The 19272-nt window shown below is 41.9% G+C and overlaps 1 protein-coding gene across 11 annotated transcripts in view; it reads right to left on the minus strand.

Annotated features, from left to right (window-relative positions):
* The window catches only part of SGCD (sarcoglycan delta), a 325796-nt gene that overhangs the window by 23547 nt on the left and 282977 nt on the right, over positions 1-19272 (minus strand). For all 11 annotated transcript variants that reach the window (XM_057411983.1, XM_057411980.1, XM_057411982.1 and 8 more), the window contains one exon: positions 8406-8478. In XM_057411983.1, the coding sequence (XP_057267966.1) occupies positions 8406-8478 (73 nt within the window). The remainder of the gene's footprint in view (positions 1-8405; positions 8479-19272) is intronic.

The following is a 19272-nucleotide window of genomic DNA, read 5'->3' on the forward strand; positions in this document are numbered from 1 at the left end:
TTGCTACTCCTGTTTGGCCTAGAGAAAACAACTCTATTCCACATGCAACAAATTCAGAATAAAGATTCTGCAGACAGAGTGAATATTTATAATGTCTCTTAATGAGGATACAAAATACTGTTTTCAAAAGATAGGACCCCATTATGGTTATGGACACATTTCTCTCCTCTCTTTAACAGGGTTATGCAACAGCTATTGATTCCTTACTACAGTCTAAAGCACAATTAATGTACTTGTAAAAGTGTCTTTTTAATCACAGTGGACTTGTATAGCTCAAAGCACATCACTCAAACTAAATAATAAGTATTATTGCCTTGATACAGCCAAATCCTCTAGCATCAACAGATGGCAGTAGGAAACAAAACCCTGAGGAGCACCTCACTTGGGCAGGAAAGCATCTAAACAGTCCTTCCCTATTTTGTACCAGGTTAATGAGAAGTCCATGTTAGACAGTCAGCTTTAAGGAAGCTGGTTTGTAACTGCTGCTGTTTGGCACGCAAAGCCCCAGCTGTGGTTCCCATGCTGGGCTCTGCTCCCAGGCCATGTGTTAAGTTTCTTTCTTAAAAGTGCTGAGTAAGGCAAAGATTTTCATTTTGCCTGTTTTGTTCTTTACTTTGGGTTTTAGAAATGTGAGATACGCAGCAGGAGAGAAGTATAAAGGGAGAGGGAGAAATATTAAAGAAAAACATGTATTTTTTCTACCCAAAAGCAATAGTGCTCAGTGGATTACATCCTCTCATTTCTTTAAGATAAGTACAGTGTTCAAAGGAAAATCTCCTTCTCTCCTGAGCTATTCAGGCATTTTGAACATGATTACATCCTAAATATCACAGTATTTGCAAAGGATTTGGATCGCAGTGATAGGTAGGTAAGGTGCTTTCCTTGCCTCCTTTCTATTTACTTTTATATTTCATGCTCAATATCCTTGGTACAAATAGCTCTATCTCAAGTACAAATGTTATGATAAAAGAATAGGTTTTGAGCCTCTCACAGAGCATTACAAATGATGCATCCCAGTCCAATACGCCAACTGATTCGCGTTGCAGCATCTCCCAACTAACCCTACATGACATCAGCACTAGCCAGACTCTGCAGCAAGGCAGGTATGTCACCCAACTTGCACTAGAAACAAACTCTGGTTTGCCTGCCCTTCTCTCTGGATAGCTGTCTAATGATTGCTTTTAGGACAATATGGCTGCAGTTAATAACCTGCAGATCCTATACCCCCCAAAATGGTCCTTAGAACCTGCAGATCAGGTATTCCTCCCAGGACACAAGCAGCAAGTTATGTCACTCCGGAACACGGTAACCCTCCTCAATCATTATCAAAATGCAATGAAAGGCAACATTTTCTATAAACATTTGCATTCCAGAGGCTAAAGGGCATTTTCATCATTTTCTGAGGCCTTCCCAAAAATACCACCTCAGAGAGCTGAGTAACCTACCATACAGATACATCATGTAAGATGTGTCGCCACATCCTTTCAAACGGTGCATAGCCAATATTCTGTATTATCTGAATAACTAATTAGTTGCATAATTTATTTCCACAGGTGTCATTGCAAAATCTATCTGAGGAACGTTGTTTGCACTTAAGAGAAGGACAGGCATTGTAATTAAGTATTAAGCCATTTCACCAGTGTGAGTCTGCCATGGAGTATGAAATGGCTGTAATTCACATTTTTAAGACCTCGCATTTATTAGCATCTATTTTCCACTCAAGGTTAGCAGTGTGCTGCACAGAGAGTTAAAAAAGGCAACAAAAAAAGCTCAGTTTTGTTATTCAAAAGGATATATGTACATGCCTGACTGTACAGATTGGTCACACTGATAGGGTTTCTTTCAAGTCCCAGAGGACTTCTGGCTCATACACCTTTGTGAATGGCACTCAAAGGTTAGATGAATGCTCTGATTACGGATTACGGAGCAAGCAACTGCTGTTGAAAGCTAATGACAATCCGGGGGCACAACACACCCATGCAGGATGCAGATCTTGTATACAAGAAAGATATTCAATCTGCGATAACAGTCAGATTGACGACTGATATCTCCCAGAAAGAGGCTTTGTTTGCATTAGGAAACTCCTACAGAATAAATGTAGAGAGAGAATAATGGAACCAGGCTGCTGTATTTTACTCAGTGCCCAGGAAAAGTTAAACTGGTCTCTGCAGCCACTGCTCCAATTGCAATTATGCTGTTCATATACATGCAGTCTTGTGTATCTGCCCACCAACCACTGAATAAGAGGGGTATTTCCATTGTTGTCTATCCCTTATACCATTTGGCAGCAATTTCCTTTAGAAATCTGCCCTTTACTTCCCTATTCGTGGTCTTGTTTTCGCTTGAAGGGCCTCACAGCTCTGGTGGCATCTGCACTTCTTTCACCCACGTGTTCCCACAGCGCAGGAGACACAGGTGCATCTGGGAAGAGCCATGCACCCCACTGCAGGCTGCTCAGCCACCAACTCTAACTGCTTTGCCTCTTTTCCCTTGAGCCCATGTCATTTCTCTCTTTAGCAATATGCTCTGTTCAAAACACCTTCCTGCCCAGCCTGCTGTCACTGTCCATTAGCCTGCTCTGAAGAGGATCTGCCTGTCTATGGACAGATGCTATTTAGCAGCACTGTGAACAGGGCAGGGCCATGATTTATCCAGTCAGGATAAATCAGTAAAACTCTGTGAATGCCCATTTCCAAGGCATGTGCTTCCTGGGAATCCAAATCTAGGATTCCCCCTGCTGGAAACAGGGAAAGAAAGGGCACCAAGAGCTAAATCCTCCTCTTTCTGGTGCTGGGCGTGAGAGAGATGAAGGCCGTTAAAGATAAAATGCAGGAAATGGAACAGCAACCTCCCTCACCCCTTTTTGCAACAGAAATACTTCAACAGATGGAAATCTCCAACAATCAACTGCCTCTTTAACTCCAAGCCTTGTATCCAGTGGTATAAATAGATCTTGATACGCTGTCTACAAGAAACCTTTAGAAAAACTGTCTCTGATTTGGAAGGACCGTGGTTTGCCTTCTCTAATAGCTGAACAGGCAGCAGCTTGGAGGGGATGTCAACAGGAGGAAAGGCCAAAGCAAAGTGGCTGTGAAATCAGTGTAAATTCTGCTCTGAGAAAGTTTCATCCAACACTGAGCATTTCAGGAAGCCTTAGCTGTCACGGGGAAACTGCTAGATCGGATGTGCTCTCCTAGAATAGAAAACGGAGAGATGAGGACCTCTGCCATTCAAAAGAAACTCACCAAAGTCCACTCACATTAGATTAAAGTTTAGAAACCAGGAACATGGTCTCTCATTTTAGTTGTACACTAATACATATGTGTGGAGATAGTCACATAAATCAAATCCATCTGTGTCACATGGAAATAGTTATATTTGTTACAACATGAAAGATAAAGCTCATCCCAAGGTACGTCTGTTGTCTTTTACAACGGTAGGACTACCAAAATTACTGGGATTGCACTGGTATAAAAGGAGAAAAAATTGCACCCTTTATGGCAAATCAATTGGAAAATAACACCAGCTAGATACAAGGCTACACTGGACATCTTCCCCTTGCTGACACCGCAAAGAAATCCTGAAGTGGTTTCTGTAAACTAAACAAGCTTCAGTATCACGCACTAGTCTTTATAAATTACTTCTATTTCTCACCAATTAGTTCCTCTTTCAGACCATTCATTTTTTGCATTTCCTTAAATTTTTGTTCTCTTAATCTTTATTAATGTAATGGACTTTAGACAGAAACATTATTTGTGTTCATACTTACGGAAAATGTCTCTGCTGCCTTGTGAAACACAGCTGAGAGAAACCTTCATTCGGTAAGAATTACTGTTTTGCAAAATGAGTATTGTTACATTAGCTGAGCACTGTATTTAAATTGCTTTTTGCTACAATAGGTCTCACTTGGACTATTTGGATAGCTCAATACTGTACATGGAAAGGTAGAATTGCCCTAATAAAATCAAGCTGCAAGTACATTTCATCTGCCATTTCGTACTTTCAGTGCTTCATAATTAACTTTGGTCAAAAATTACCCCTTCAAGCCCAAGGGATTAATTCTCCCTTAACTATATTTGTGCATTACAGGAAAAACAGTCATCCCTTGGTTTCCTGTCTTGGATGAGCAGCTTACTCCATTTTTAAACTACAATAATTGTGGATGAATTCCAGGTGTGTGCTTGCCCCTTATGGACTAAATTTCATGCTGTTTGATTTCCTTTTATCTAATTCTAGGAACAGAAATGCCCTAAGCCCAATTTCCATGCTCTGGTGCCCCCCCAGCATGACCTAGAAATTGGGCAGGTGCTTATGCTAGTTGTGAGCCCAGGGACCAGGATGGACAACACTACAACACAGCGCTCATCTGACACAGACTCTTCCAGCTTCTAACACTTAGCAGTTTAACATCATCCTCATATTTTTTCCTTATATTGGATAACCCACTTTTTAATCCCCTCCCCTCAAATTATTTCCCTTCTTCCTTTCTCACTGGCTGGTTTACCCTTTATCCCTCACCTTGGAAGAGTGCTCATTTGTCAGGCAACTTCCATTAGTCTCCTTTGCACATATAAGCCTTTTGGAAGATAAACAGAAAAAGGCAGGTGATTCCTGCCAGTGTCAAGGAGAGGTTCTCAAGACAGGCTCTTGACAATTTACTTGGATGCCACTAAAATAATCCAGTGAGAAAAGGTCATCTTGAATTCAACTATTATACACAGGCAACCACATTACCATACGTCAAAGACACTAACCTGCATTAAAAAGAGTCAACGCAGATGAATACAAATATTTCAACATCCGAATCTCCCAAGCCAAATTTCAATCTCCCAAGCCCTCCGACTAAGCTATTTTGGGATGATACTGAATGGCAGTGTTAAACTTTACAAGAATTTGAAAATAATTTGAATGTGTTTGCTTTCCTTTTCCTGTTTTTGACCACTTTAGAACCCAACGAACAACTACCAAAACTTTCAGGAGTCTAAAATTATTTCAAATAAGTAAAAACATGCAAATGTTCACAGAAGTATAGCAGATAGTTTTTCAACCACCTCCAGTTCTAATGAGTCATTATTAAAGAACATTCTAGATTGCAAAGAAGAAATACAAATCATTAATAACACTCTGCACTAAGGACATTTAGGAGCTCTGGCTTTCTTGCTACAACTGATACTTAATAAGACGGGTTTAGGACACATGAGTCTGCAGCATATGAGAGATTCATGAGAAGACTCAACAGCAAAGTCCAGACCTGGCTCAAACAAGAACCAAACCAATTCCTGCAGCCTTGTGATAGGCTTAGCACATTACATGGGCTTACACACATTAGTAAGGAAAGGGTTACAGACATATTGCCACCTGAATTTTCCCCATCTAAACCACTGCATACACAAGCATTTTAAAAAGGGCACTCAGCAAAGGGACCACACACTGCGTATTCTCCAGGATGGTGTCCACCTTGCAGAGGAGGTGGTTACTGATAAATAAATTAGGCTGTATGAACTGAAGACCATTTGTCTGACAAACAGGGACAAGAAAGTCTGTTGAGATCGTGTGTGCTGTTGTTTGGAGAGTGAGACATGGGCATGACTGAATGCCTTTGGGAGATGGGAGGAAAAGAAGGACAGAAACAGAGATGACTGACACAATAGTGTACTGCCTATCTTGCAGGGGAAATCTGTCTGTCTGTTAAAGAGAGGAGAAAGGGAAAGAAGACATACAGATGGTCTGACTCCCAGTGGTGACAGGAGCAGTTGGTCTCCTCTCTTTCTGATACTGACAGTTGCTGTCACCTTATTTTGAAGTCTCCTAATGAAAAAAGTGGGAGTCAGTTTGATACTGAAAAGAGAATAAAGGATAAATCACAAACCTAACCATAACCATTTGGTCTAGGATGAGTGATGGAGGTTGGGGACATCTGACAACAGCCTACAATAGCTGAATGTGCACTTCCCCATCCTGAGAACTTCAGCCTGAGGAAAGAACATTTGTGCTATTTACTACAGAAATGGGGCTTTTAGAGTCAAGCATCTAATGAGTGCATGTTTACAATGCTGCTTTCCTAGCAATGTATGACAGCTCGGGACCTATATGCTACCTCATCCAGTCCCATTTCACCACAGCATCTTTTTAAAAAGGCCAAAAGGACACCTTTATGCACACATACTGCTATCAAAATAGGAAGGTACAAAAAAATGGCCCCCAAGAGTAAGATTATTTTCTCTATTAACTCTGCACTGCACCCAAAAGGCACCATTTTACCTAAGAAGCAGCCAGGGTTCCAGCATGTAGAGAGAGAGAGATGGATGGTTCTTGGTTTAGGGAGAAATAGAGCTTTTGCTCTTGGGAAATCTTGCTTTCCCTACACGGTGCTACCATTGGCTCTGTTCTTCTCAGGATGGTGGAAAAAAAACCATTTATTTCTGCCAAGATAAAATTTTCAGACGCACACAGAATATTTTAGGACCCCACGGGACATTTTGTCGAGGAAAATCTAATTCAATGATTTTCCCTTAAAAAATCTCAAACAAACCCCCAGATTTTGGCAGGATTCCTTTTTCACCCAGTCCACTAATTTCAAAGGAAGTCAGTTATCTAACAGCTCTCTGCATAAAACAAGTGAAATAACAACATGAAGTTAAAGCAGACCAAATGTCAGTGTTCAAGGCCAGGTTGGACAGAGACCTGGGCGCCATGGTCTAGTGCGAGGCATCCTTGCCTATGGCGGGGGGGTGGAACTAGATGACCTTAAGGTCCTTTCCAACCCTAACCGCTCTATGATTCTACGAAATATACGGAATCAACCCCTTGCATAGATGCTGCCATTAATTCATTTCAATTTCATTTAGTTTAATTCTCTTTGGAACAGAAGCATACTCAGTCAGATTAAGGACATTTCCATTCACATTTGTCCCCTCTAATACGACACTCTACACTTACTTGGATTAAATTCCCCTCCCGTGTTTAGAAAAGTCCTAAGTAACCACAATCTTGGACCTAAATCTTGCATCTCTTCGGCACTACTGAAAATGGGACCTGGTTTTGTAAGTTAATTAGATGTTATTGGATATTTTAACCATGATCTTGCTTTCTCTTTTTTGCCTTTTTTCCCCCACCGAATATGTCAGTAAACTTGGGCTGTGCCAGAAATCCTTTGTCACCTGAACCTCACCTACAAATCCATCCACCCACTGACTGCTTTGTTTCCTTGCTCTGCCCAGGGAAATGGGGGGGTACATGTGCTCTGCACCATGAACCCCTGACCTCCTGGAGCATGTCAGGCTGAGAAAAGATCCTGTTTCCTTTCTTAAGTATACCGAGATTGGGAAAACCACAAGGCAGGGACAAAGCCACTGCATGGAGAAAGGGGACAAGCTTTCATAACAAACTGAATCACACCACCACTGTAGCTGTTGTATGACATAGGATCCCACAAGAGCAAAACTGGGAAGAATTAAGAGTGTTTTGAGAGAAACTGGAAGATAGACCCAAGGGAAGGCACACAGGGTGTTCCTCATCTTCCACAGTAGGCCATAACTATCTCCATATCAGAGCAGAGAGAGTTAATGACAGGTCCTCTCCCATCTCGGTGCACCCGCACCTCGTGCTGTCTGAAGACTGCTTCACTCCCAGCAGTTCCCAGGAAAGGAGAGTTTGCAACCTAAGACCTAAGGAGAAGACATCCTTCTGGAGACTTTTTTCACTTTTTCTCTCTCTTTCTCTAAGGAACGATAATTACTGCATCAATGGCAAATCCTGACAGTCCTCTTGGTCAGAAGATACCAAGAGATGTGGTTGCTAACTTATTAGGCAATATGATTAGTCTTTGTCAGGGACCAGTCATTCAAACTAACCCGTAGTGCCACATGTGTGGCTTGGTTTTAAATAAATATAATGCTCAGCATTAGCCTGAGGTTCCCAGGAGCTGTGCTGTTTATTCCCTCTTGATGCATTGCTGTCAGCAAGTGGCATTGCTGCCAGTGTCAGCAGTTACATGCATACATACCCATACCCAGTGTAGGTCAGGGAGCGTTTGCATTTCTGCAAGACAGATAATGCTGGAGAGCATTATCCTTTTCCCTGCTGCTGCTCCCCATGATTCAGCATGGACTCCAGTGCCTCCCTGCACAACCAGGAGATGATTTCTCTATTTGTTTTTCAAATGATGATCCCAGGGTACACAGGGCAGGTTATAGAGGATAAATGATGCTCTCACCACCCATGACTGCCTTTAGCTCGGTCACATTATATGTAAGGATGACAGGTCCCTTCTATGGCATCCTCTCAGTGATGCCTTCCAAAGTCAACCCCAAGCTCTTACGTAACAGCAGAAATGATGCCCAGCAGTATGCACAACTCAAACAAGGCTCCACTGAGTAACCATTAAACCATATTCCAAAATTTACCTTAGTTCCTTGAAGGGGTCTGCCCTGACATTGGGAGTTTCTATAGATTTAGGGAACACTGTGCCTTCTGCTCCTGAAATCACAAAACAAAACAGAAGACAAATTGTAAACATTATAAGCTGTTATCAGGGGAGTGATTGTCAAATCATACCTAGGTGCAATTTAACCCATCGCCTGATCCCATTTCTTGCTTGCACACATCCCTTCTGTCCCCAGGAAAAGCCAGACCTTGATCATCTGAAATTGGTTGCCTTGATTACAACTGGGATTTGCCTGTAAACTGCACTTCTGGCTGTAAAGACACCAGCATGCACCCCCACTGTGGGAAGTGTTTGCCAACCCAACTGATGCAGGGAACTTGGAAAAGATACCCCCCTGGTAACCAGGCATCTAATCCAGCTACATCACCCATTAATGAACCTGGATGCATGTCATGACATTGTTTCTTTTGCTGGGCTCAGAGATACTCAAAGGAGAAACCAAATTTTGGCTTAATCACTGCAAACGTATCTCTGGTCGGGCTGTGCTCCTGCCTGGGGAAAAGGAGGGAGGTGTCCACCTGATGAAACACAGCACAGGCAGACAGCAGACTCTGCTCTAGTCCCAGCCTGGCTAACGGTTTGATGTGTGACCCAGAAGTCATTTAACTTCTGCTCATTTTCCCCATCTCCTGGCGATGCTGGGGAAGGTAGCACTATCCCCATTTGCTGACTGTTTAGATCACGAGCTGTAAACTGCAAGGTAATATGAACAGCTTTCCTCGGTTTCAGGCCACTGCAATCCTCTTCTGTGGCCACCTGCATAGCCCAAGTTGGGCCACTGCACCCAGCCACCCCTGCACTGGTCCATATTCTGTGACTGAGCCATCCTGTGTCTCTCTAGAAAGAGATGCTCTTTATGTCATTATTTTAAGCCAAATGTATCACATGCCAGCCTCTGGCAAGCCTTTCTACTAATTCTTCTAATTAAAAAATGTGTATCTAATCAGAATTGGTCTCACTTTCAGCCACTAAATCTTCATGTGGCATGCAACTGGCCATGCACGACCAGACTCGTCACCTTCTGTAGGTAGGTATCTGCTGATGGTGACCCAACCACCCCAACCATCTCTGATTCTCTGAGAAGTCAGGGCTTTCTGAATCATTCACTGTGAAGCAGATTTCCTGGACTTCTCACTGCTCTCTTCTGAACCCATTCCTCTTTTTAAATACTCTGCTGGGACACAGTAGTCCCCAGGTGCTGTCACAGATGCTCTGTGCTGCAGAACGTCAAATTCTCACTCCCACTGAAACTTGCAATTAAAACACAGCTAAGAATGGTATTGTCTGACACACAGCAGTGCACCAGAAATTGATGTTCGTGTTCTCTAATACATAGCTGCCTACCCAGTGAGCAAGTATGACCTCTATTCTTAAATTCAGACCTGTGGTTGTGCGTTCAGATGCATTGCGAACAGTTAGATATTCATTATCTGGAGTCATCACAGCAATTTCAGCGTCAGCGTGCAAACTACACCAGTGGCTTTTTTTTTCTTTCCTTTCTTTTTTCAGTAAAGCCATTGGTGCAAACTACAGATCCCGTTAAGACTGTTTACATATATTCTTTGACATGTCTCTTTACACATGCTATTATAATTGTTATCTATGTGCAGTCTGGAAGTCACCGCTACAGAATAAAAGATCTAAGTTGATACAAAACATGTTAATACAACATCCTTCTACAATTTCTCCTAGAAAAGAAAACCACTTGTGGCTTCAATAAGACCACGCTTTCATTGCACTGAAATAAATTAACTAAGCTGTCCCACTGTGTTAAAGAAAAAAAATCAGAATCACAACAAGAACGCCAACATTTATTAAAAAAAAAACCAACTCCTTTCTAACCTACAGAAAAAACCCCGAGCAATCTCAAAGATAATAACAGCAGCCTAAAGTTTCAAGCTTTAAACTTGGGAATTGAAATTGATCCTATGGCACAATACAGATATTTAGCTCTTAACTTTAAGCTTTCATTGCTACAAGTTGTCAAAAGCAGCTGTAGCTTGCCAGCCATGAAGGTTATTACTATCAGATCTGTTCTCTCTCAACAGTTTCCAAATGATTTAAGTCTCTGCTTATCCACACAATTGTTTGCCTATTAGCTCTGCAATGAAACTTAGCAAAAGTTACAGCCTGCACATATCTGTGGAACAAAACAATGATTTTCGAGGGGAGGAGGATGAGTAAGTGCACACAGGGAGGTGCACATAGATATTCTTGTACCCCTTCCACCTGTATTGCTTAAATGGTGACTTTATGCTGGTAACTTTGATTCACTTTTACACACCTTCAGTCAGCTACCTAAGTTATGAGAAGCCCCAAATAAGAACCTGCATGTACCAGAAATACCTGCAGAATAAGGGGAACTTTAGCATATTTCCAGTGACTTGGGTTTTCTAGGCTTTTCTTATTTCATTCAAATGCAGGAAGCAACTTTAGAAACAAAGACAGAGAAGACTCCAACGTGATCATTTCAGGAAGGCTGAAAATAAGAACATCTATTCCTTTCCTCCATCTCCTTGTTTTTCTTTCCCTATACACTGTTCGTAAACCCTCTTTTCCTTGTCTCCTTTATTCCCAGATCCATGAAAGAGTCCCTTATGTGCTGAGAACTGGAGATTTCCAAATCCTTTTGTTTCTCTCCTTTGATACGAATTAGAAGTGAACACTACCTGCCCTGATAAGGCTTCCTGCCTTGACAATATCATTACTTATTATTCTGTTTAAGAGCACAAAATCTCCCAAAGGGCCACTTGTCCCTGTCACTGAGTAGGACATCAACCACTCAGGGCTGAGGAGATGCTGATGGGCCAGGACTGAGACATCCCTCCCTTGACTCTGGCTGTCAGCAGCTGCGGGACTCCTTGAGCTGGCTGTGTCATCCAGCCACTGGAGACACACTGATAAGCTTTCCCCACCTCACCTAATTATCCTTTTAATTGGCCCCATTTCTGTACCAACGGGATAACAGATTAACTAAATGCTCTGGAGAAGTTTTTCCTTTGGTTTCAGCCTGCTGCCTGATTTCACTGGATGCTTGTTCTGCTTCGGACTGTGAGAACCACTGAATTACCATCCTCTTTTTGTGCTACTGTTAAAGACCTTGAATGTGTCCACTCCCACCAGCCCTCTCTCTTCTACAGTAAAGAGTCTCAGTCTCTGCCTGGGTAATTGGCAGCTCCCACAGTGCCTCCCAAGGGAAACTGCCTTGGACAAACTCAACTACATTGGACATCTGTATCAAAGTGTGGCTCTGGGCCACTATGGAAGTCCCAAGCTAGGCTGCGATAGGATCATTGTTGGATGGCGTTGAAAGTGAAGGCATTAGGCCAGGGGAAGTGGTTTTACTAAAGGCTTTGGCAAACAGGAAGAAAAGTTTGAGGGAAATGTGCTGTGGACACTGAACCGGGCTATTGTGGCTCTGCAGAGAACTGGGACACCATGGAGAAACAAATGTTTGACCTCAGGGAGCGGAAGAAGAGAGAGAGGGTAGGATTTAAAAATATGAAGTCCAAGGTCATTTGCTCAGAAAGTGGTGAAAATTTCTGCTCTTTGTTGGATGCTTCCAGGATGGGAACATCCCTGGAGAAGAGCTGAGCGCTACTCATGATTCATGGCAGCAGGACAGGGCCAAAGGGAAGGCAAACACGACATTAAGCTGAAAGGCAAGAGGCAAGTCTAACAGGAACATGAAACAAATCACATCGTTTCAGGAATCGTGAGTGAATCCTTACGTAGCCCCAACTCGTTCCCAGTGAGGGAAGCATACAGAGACGAAATACCCTCATGGCTGCATGAACTGCACTGTTCAAGAATACAATCTCCCTTCCCAATCAAAACTACTATATCCCTCTTATCCCTTTAGTGAGTATAAAGCAAATGCAAATTAAATTTATTATTGTACAACACAGCTTCTGCTTCCTGAATTATCCGTTATTAAAACATTTTCTATCTACCCTGAAAAATACATAAGACAAGATTTCTATTTCATTGCAAAGTACTGAAAACATTTTTCTTCATCTTATGAGACTTTCTGCTCTGCTAAGGGTGACTTATTTGCAAACAGCTGAAGACAGTTAGGAGGAAACAATCATATAATTTGTATTTAAGCACACTAAACTGTACATTCCTAGGCAATAAATTATTCTTTCTCACAGCATTGTATCAGAGTGACTTGTATTAAAAGCCATCCCTACTGATTTCCTCTTCTGACACTGTGTAATTTACCACCGATAAATGTTCATAAACAGTTTGACTGAAAAATCCATAAAGCCATTTCAGCTTTATTTTAAGTTCCATTTAATGTCCCTCAAAAATGATTTCATCAATGTGTTTCCATTAGCTAGTTCTCTGCCCAATAACTTAATTCCACACAATCAGTCACGAACTTATAAAGCATATGACAGGATCTTCCTAAAGTGTTTTGAATCACCATAAAGATTCACTCAGAGTGTTAGGGTTTTTTTTTCCCTTCTAGTGCATAAGGAGCGGGGACACAAATGTCAAAGACCCCTGTATGTGTTCACTTCATACAATAACAAAAATCAAGAGTCATATGGCCAGGGAACATTTACAGTTCACTTACAGGGTTTGAGGATATTTTTATGTTTGTTTGCTTTTTTTTCTTCTTTCATTTGAGACTCACACGAAAGGCTCTATGAGAACAGGTCTGCCAAATCAGAATTTGCATTTCGTTTGACTCTAGTGGTTTCTTAGAAGTTTATTGTCACATCCAGGAGCTTGGCTGTGGTGTGGATCACTGCAAGTGAGCTGCTGGAGCAAGACCCAGCTTCTGATCTCCTCTCAGCTTCCTCTTTCCATTCTGCATCTGTCATAGGAGCCTCCATTGCCACTGCCCTGTTGCATCTTCTCAACAGCCCCAGCTCCTGCACAGGATGACACTGTCCTTCCTTCCTGCAGAACATTTGCCATGAGCAATCTGGCCTCACTGTTTCCAACATGGAAGCAACATAAAAAGTCAGTGGGCTGAGCTTTGGGCAATCGTACTCTATGACATTAATCCAAGACATAGCTTAAAAAAAGGTGGGGTTTTATCCCAGTTTCACATTGAAACAAACCAGAAGCATCGTGTTCTGTATGTGCACGTTGGTCTGCCAATGTCCTGCTGAAGAATGTCTTTTAAACCATTACCTTCCTTCATCCAAATGTGCATTTGTTTGATCAATCTCATGAGCTTTGTGAGAAGGAGAGATTACTAACACCCCACCAGGGCAAAGGCTGGTGTGAGCTCAGCCCTCCCAACTCCATAGGGAAGAGAGAAGTTACAAATGCCCCAAGAAGTGAGCAAAGTTCAGCTGAAATGTGCATCTTCTTTAACAGCAACAAATCCAAACAGAGGAAAGAGGGTATCAACAGTTTAGCCTTCCAAGCTGCCTCTTGCTCCCCCTGTGTGCTGCAAAAGAACCTGATCTGCATAACACTGCCCTAGCACCTTTTCTGGTGCAAAGGCAAGGGCCAGTCCAGCTCTCTCTGGCCAGAACTGGGCTCCAGCTATTGTGGCAAGATAATGATCACAGACTGCTCCCTCTATATGAAACTTGCTGTAGGCTTCTACTCCCATCAGCTGTAAAGAAGAGAAGAAGAGCTCAAATGCAATGCAATGAGAGGTATTTTTAGAGTAATGATTGATGCTCCCGTGCTATCAAGGGTAGGTGGCAATCAGCTGAGCAGCACTTGGGGGTGAACAAAATCCAAAGGAGAGAAATCAGGTTTCCGCTCAGGTGCAGATGTACCTGGTTAGATATTCCTCACTTTCCTTTTCCTTTTCTTTCTAGACAACACATTTCTTTCCCACTCTTTGTATTCTTTTAGTAATAATTTCTTACCCACACTACACCTGTAGTGTTGTATATCCTTGCTTTAGAATGAAATTGAGTTCTCAGAGCCCTGTGACAAACTTTGTGATTGATTTGGCTTAAGTGTATCTTCTCTTTAGCACTCTGCCTTCATGTAGTACTGCGCAAATGAGGGAAGAAGAAGGATTTGATACAATTTTTCTTCTAGCTAAAGTCAAGAGGCAATGTACAGTGTGTTGGTGATCTCCATAAACTACCCCCATTCCCACTATTGATCAGGACACATTCAGCAATTTGTCCATGAAAACACCTGTCTGATGAGCTTCTCTCCTCTGTAGGTCTCATCAGGGTAATATGTGAGATCCTTAAAAAGGTGTCTGTGCAAACAGATGCCCAGGAAGTAAATCCAATACAATATAGGTAGGAATGATTTGTGCCCGCTTCTTTTAATTCCTGGTTTTAAAAGCCTTTTTCACCCTTAATTTATGTTTTTAAATGGATGAACATAGTAATTGCCATTGCTCCCCTTGAATCCCATCAAATCTGAAATCAATAAGAGCTCCATTTCAGGGCCCAACAATAATAGCCTGGCTGGGTTAAGCCAGTGCATTGAACAAAAGCCATAAAGCTTCATTCATGTTTCTTTCTGCGATACTATAAAAATACCTCACTGCAAAGGTCTGTCTATCTGCCCACCTCACTGTCAAAGAGCTGGGGAGTTGTTCTTTTAAGGGCAATCTATGTAATGAAACCACATGTATCATGAACAAAGGTGTTTATAATAAGAATGTCTTGTGATTTATTTAGACTGCCTTAGATGTTGGTCTTGGCACCATATTCACATGGGGAGTGAGTCAACCCATAGGCCTGGTACCGGGCTATTGCTGAGTTAGGCTGGACGGGAACTCCTTATGACTCCAACCAGCTCTCCTGGAGGGAGAAGAAGCAATTACCTGGCTCTAGTCCCAAGAAATAAATGGAGCCTGGTTTTAAGCTAAAAAACTTGCAAACAAAAAGGTGAGCTGCAAGCCCTGAGATCAAAATGTGGGTCATTAGTGATATATGTGTCTATAGACATATATGTGTCTACTCCAGTAGTTGAATGTCTGAGAAATAGAAAGAGAATAACAGAAAAGAGCAGAAGGGCTTGCAGCCAAACTGAGAAAAGACATACAAAGAAAAGTTGCTACAACTTATGCTGACCTCTAGATATTTCCTTCTTGACTAGATGTGGGGCCTTTCAACACTTCAGCAGCTCAACAACAGCAATATCATCACTGCATTCCTTTGAAGCTCTTTGTGGCGTTCTTGTGCAAAGATGCAAAGAAACTCAGGAGAGCACCTGAAGTAGGAATACACAGTGGAAATTTATCAAGGAGAATATTATGTGAGCTTTAAACCGATCAGGTTGTGAAGGCTGGGGAACACACTCAGGAAATAAAATATAAATCTGCCACACTTTAAATCTGATTTCAGTGTTTGGTAAGTGTACAGTATGTTTCCTTCATAATCCTTGTGACATTTAATCAATATTAATCTGATCGTGGACGATTCTTCTTTTTCCTTAAACAGGATTAAGGTAACACAATCTGAACACACATTTCAGCCCAGACTCAAAGCCTATACACTTTACATAAATGCTACCCCTTTTTGCCTGGAATGTACTTTGAAGTAAAAGCAAACGCAAGGAAAACTCAGTATATCTCCCTCCAACACACACTGCTCTCTCCATCAAAAGACAAGTTTACAATCTGGGTGAGTGGATTTTGAAAAAGGAGGGCAATGTTAGTGGAATTTGTCATTAAAAGGAATGGACAACAGTCTACACCTATTGCCCTCAAGGCAGCAAAGCAATCAGAAGTAATCATTCAAAAATTGTATGTTTGCTCAAAATCTGATCATTTTAATTTCTTCCCTTATAGAATGGGAGAAAAACTCTATTTGGAAGAAACCATCCAAAAATCCCATCCCAGCCTCTGGGAAAAAAAAAGAAAACAAACCCTGAAACCACTCAATTCATCCAAATATTTTTTTTTTAATCTATAGTTTTAAGTTTTTTTATCACTGCTGATTACAGATCAAGTCACTTTTTGACATCTGACTTTTACACTGATATTGCAATAACACAATTCCTAACTGAGAACAAGACACAATATTCTTATGGATTTAATCACTGATAGAAAACATATTCTACTCCCTAATTTTGCTAAACACAATTTTTCCCACCATCACACCTCTGCAATGAGTGCAAAGAAATCTGATGAAACTCCCTGCTGTGACTGAATGCTACAGACAGCCGAGGCTGTTCCATTCTTGCTAGTGCCAGCGCTAATACTTGGTATCTTCATTTGTCAGCTTAATTTCCCTACTTTCCTCATTTTATTCTACGCTCCTTTTCTGCAGGACCAGTGACTACATGACAGCTTGTCAATTGCTCTGGGACTGCGTTAGTGTGACTGCTTAATCACCTACAGGGAGTGCACAGTGAATATTCGTAGCTGCTTCCCAAAGAAGTTCATACACCTTCAGCAAAAGGTCAAATGCCTGTCCAAGCCTTGTGAGCAGCAGTTGTGGCATGCTCTTTTCTCTTGCCAGGAGCACAGAAGGAAGCTCTAAAGCAAATGCTACCTCCTGGTGCCTTTGAAGCAGGCTGAGCAAGCAGGAGTTCATTTGCAACTGGATGAAGTGGGAAAGGCCTCTGTCCCCAGGCTGATGGTACAGTGTTTGCTTCCAGAAGCACAGCAAGATACTCCACATCCCAAGGAAGTACCATGGCTGCACATCGTCAGCACTGAGCCATCTCTGAGCCAAAGGCAACTTCCCTTCCAATGGCTCTGTAAATGAAAAGGATTGTAGTACGAAAAGGTTTCAATTTGCCAAGAAACGTGTCTTGTAGCATCATTTCTCCATTGAAAAAGCTACTCACAGACACATTTTCAGCAAACCAAACCAAATCCACAATACAAAGACTCAAGCTTGGCATTTACCCTCAGGCGTAAAATGGCAGCAGACTCAACGGCAAGGCCAGAAAGCTCCATTTCCTCTCTGGATCAAGCCTGATTTCAACACTTGGCTACAAACGGTGTTCCCTCTGCCACAAACAAATCAGTAAAATGCCATTTTGAAATCATAATGGCTGCTGTAAAGGGCAACTGTGCATGTGCTGACCCATAAAGAATCGTTTCTGAAGAAGGGTGCATGCAGCAAAAATCAGTGGTGATTCCTGGAAACTGTTAAATTTCTAGCTCACATCATCCTCTGGAATGAGCTGTGCCAGTCAAACATCTTTGTGGATTATTTTAATGAAATACAACTACTCTCGCACTCATAAAAGTCACTCTGCTGTAAACATTGCAGCAAACATAAGCTAGAAAGCACATGCCAAGAGGCTACTAAAATTGTAATACTGAGGAAATGTGAACAGAGTCCTTTAGCCAGGCTGGCACTGCAGCCACAGCTCTGCAGGGCTCCTCCCAGATCAAGCGAATACAAGGCTATCTGAAAATGTTTATAGATGTGAAGCTTTAGAAACAGCTGGGCCAATGTACACAGACATATTAGTTCAGCACATCCATATTAAATGGTGTTCTCCTCTTGCCTGAAATGAAGGACATTGCAAATGCATTTACAACCCTTCCATGGTAATGAAACCCAGCATTTTGAATTCTGCAAATACAGAACAGGTTACTCTCTCTGCCCCCAGTAACAGAAAACCCCAACGCAAACCCATTTAAAAGAGCTTTCCATGAGACAATCATGCAGTCATCTCATTGACTTGGGCTTATATCATTGCTTTTATCATTGGTGTTCCTCCACTAAAACCTCTCCAGCCCTTAATATACCGCTCATAAATAAAATGTTGGAAATGTGCCTTGGAATTAATTACTCCAAACTTACTAATAAATCTGCAATAACATTTCAACATCTAACTCCTCTGTTCAAGTGCATTCCCAGGCACCTGGAGAGAAACTAGAACAAGAAATGCTCCCAAACCAGACTAACATTCCTGGAAGTCTAACCTGTGGTCAGCATTTGCATGCTCCGCATGATTCATTGCCCAGATGGAACATACTAAAGTGAAAAAAAGCTACGAGGTAGAAATAGAGCTACTGGCTAATTACCTGAAGAGAGAGCATGCAATGCGTTGGCGAGATCAAAGGTACGTTCTGGCCAGCCATAGTGCTGGGGAGGAGTGCAATGTGTGGAGGATGGGTCACACACGTCCTGCAGAGAAGCTCCTGCAGTCTTTATACTGGGGAGACGAAAGGCATCCTACCCCACACTAAATACAGCTATTTTAGTGAAGAGTTTGACACAGGGAAAGGCTTTAGCCAAATTTTTATCATTAGGCTGTAGTAGAAAAAAAGTGGTATAAATGTCTAAAGTGAGAGGCACATTTTCAAGGACCCACAGCTGAAGCAATCTCTGCATTCTTCTATGACAGAAAAGGGACCTTGTGGGTTTTATGATTAATCCTAGCCTCATTGCAAAGCAAAATGGTAATCTCAAGAATGGCTAAAAAGCGTGGTTGATTTGTAACGCGACAGCATTCAGCCCATGCAATCCTACCTCCCACACAAACCTTCCTCCACCACGCAAAGCCAGGGACTGTGAAAGCTTGTTAAGCTGCAGGAATGCGTCTTTTGCGTTTTTATCTCAGCTCACTGCAATGCCTTGGATTCCCATCAATGCTCAGCCTTAAAAACCAAAATATTGGTTAAATCCATCATAAATATTAAACACCAGAGTGTACTGGCAAGTGTCCCTGAAAACAAACTTCAGAAAATAAGCTCCAAAAAAGATGTCAAGGCCCTTGGGGGAACTGACACCCCCATGTCATCAGATGTTGTCTTATAAGGCTAAATTAAGCATCTGACCACAGTTTAATTTCTGTAAAAACTCATGCTAATTTAAATTGCTTTAGATTTAATTAAAAACGCTTTACTATAGAGATAATATTGTAACTCTGTTAATTAGTATCAAGTGGCATCTAGAGGGCATATTTAAAAACTA

The sequence above is a fragment of the Pezoporus wallicus genome, unplaced genomic scaffold, assembly GCF_028554395.1.
Source record: "Pezoporus wallicus isolate ANWC-B61680 ecotype Strahan unplaced genomic scaffold, APGP_CSIRO_Pwel_v1 contig_6354, whole genome shotgun sequence".
Classification (NCBI taxonomy): Eukaryota; Metazoa; Chordata; class Aves; order Psittaciformes; family Psittacidae; genus Pezoporus; species Pezoporus wallicus.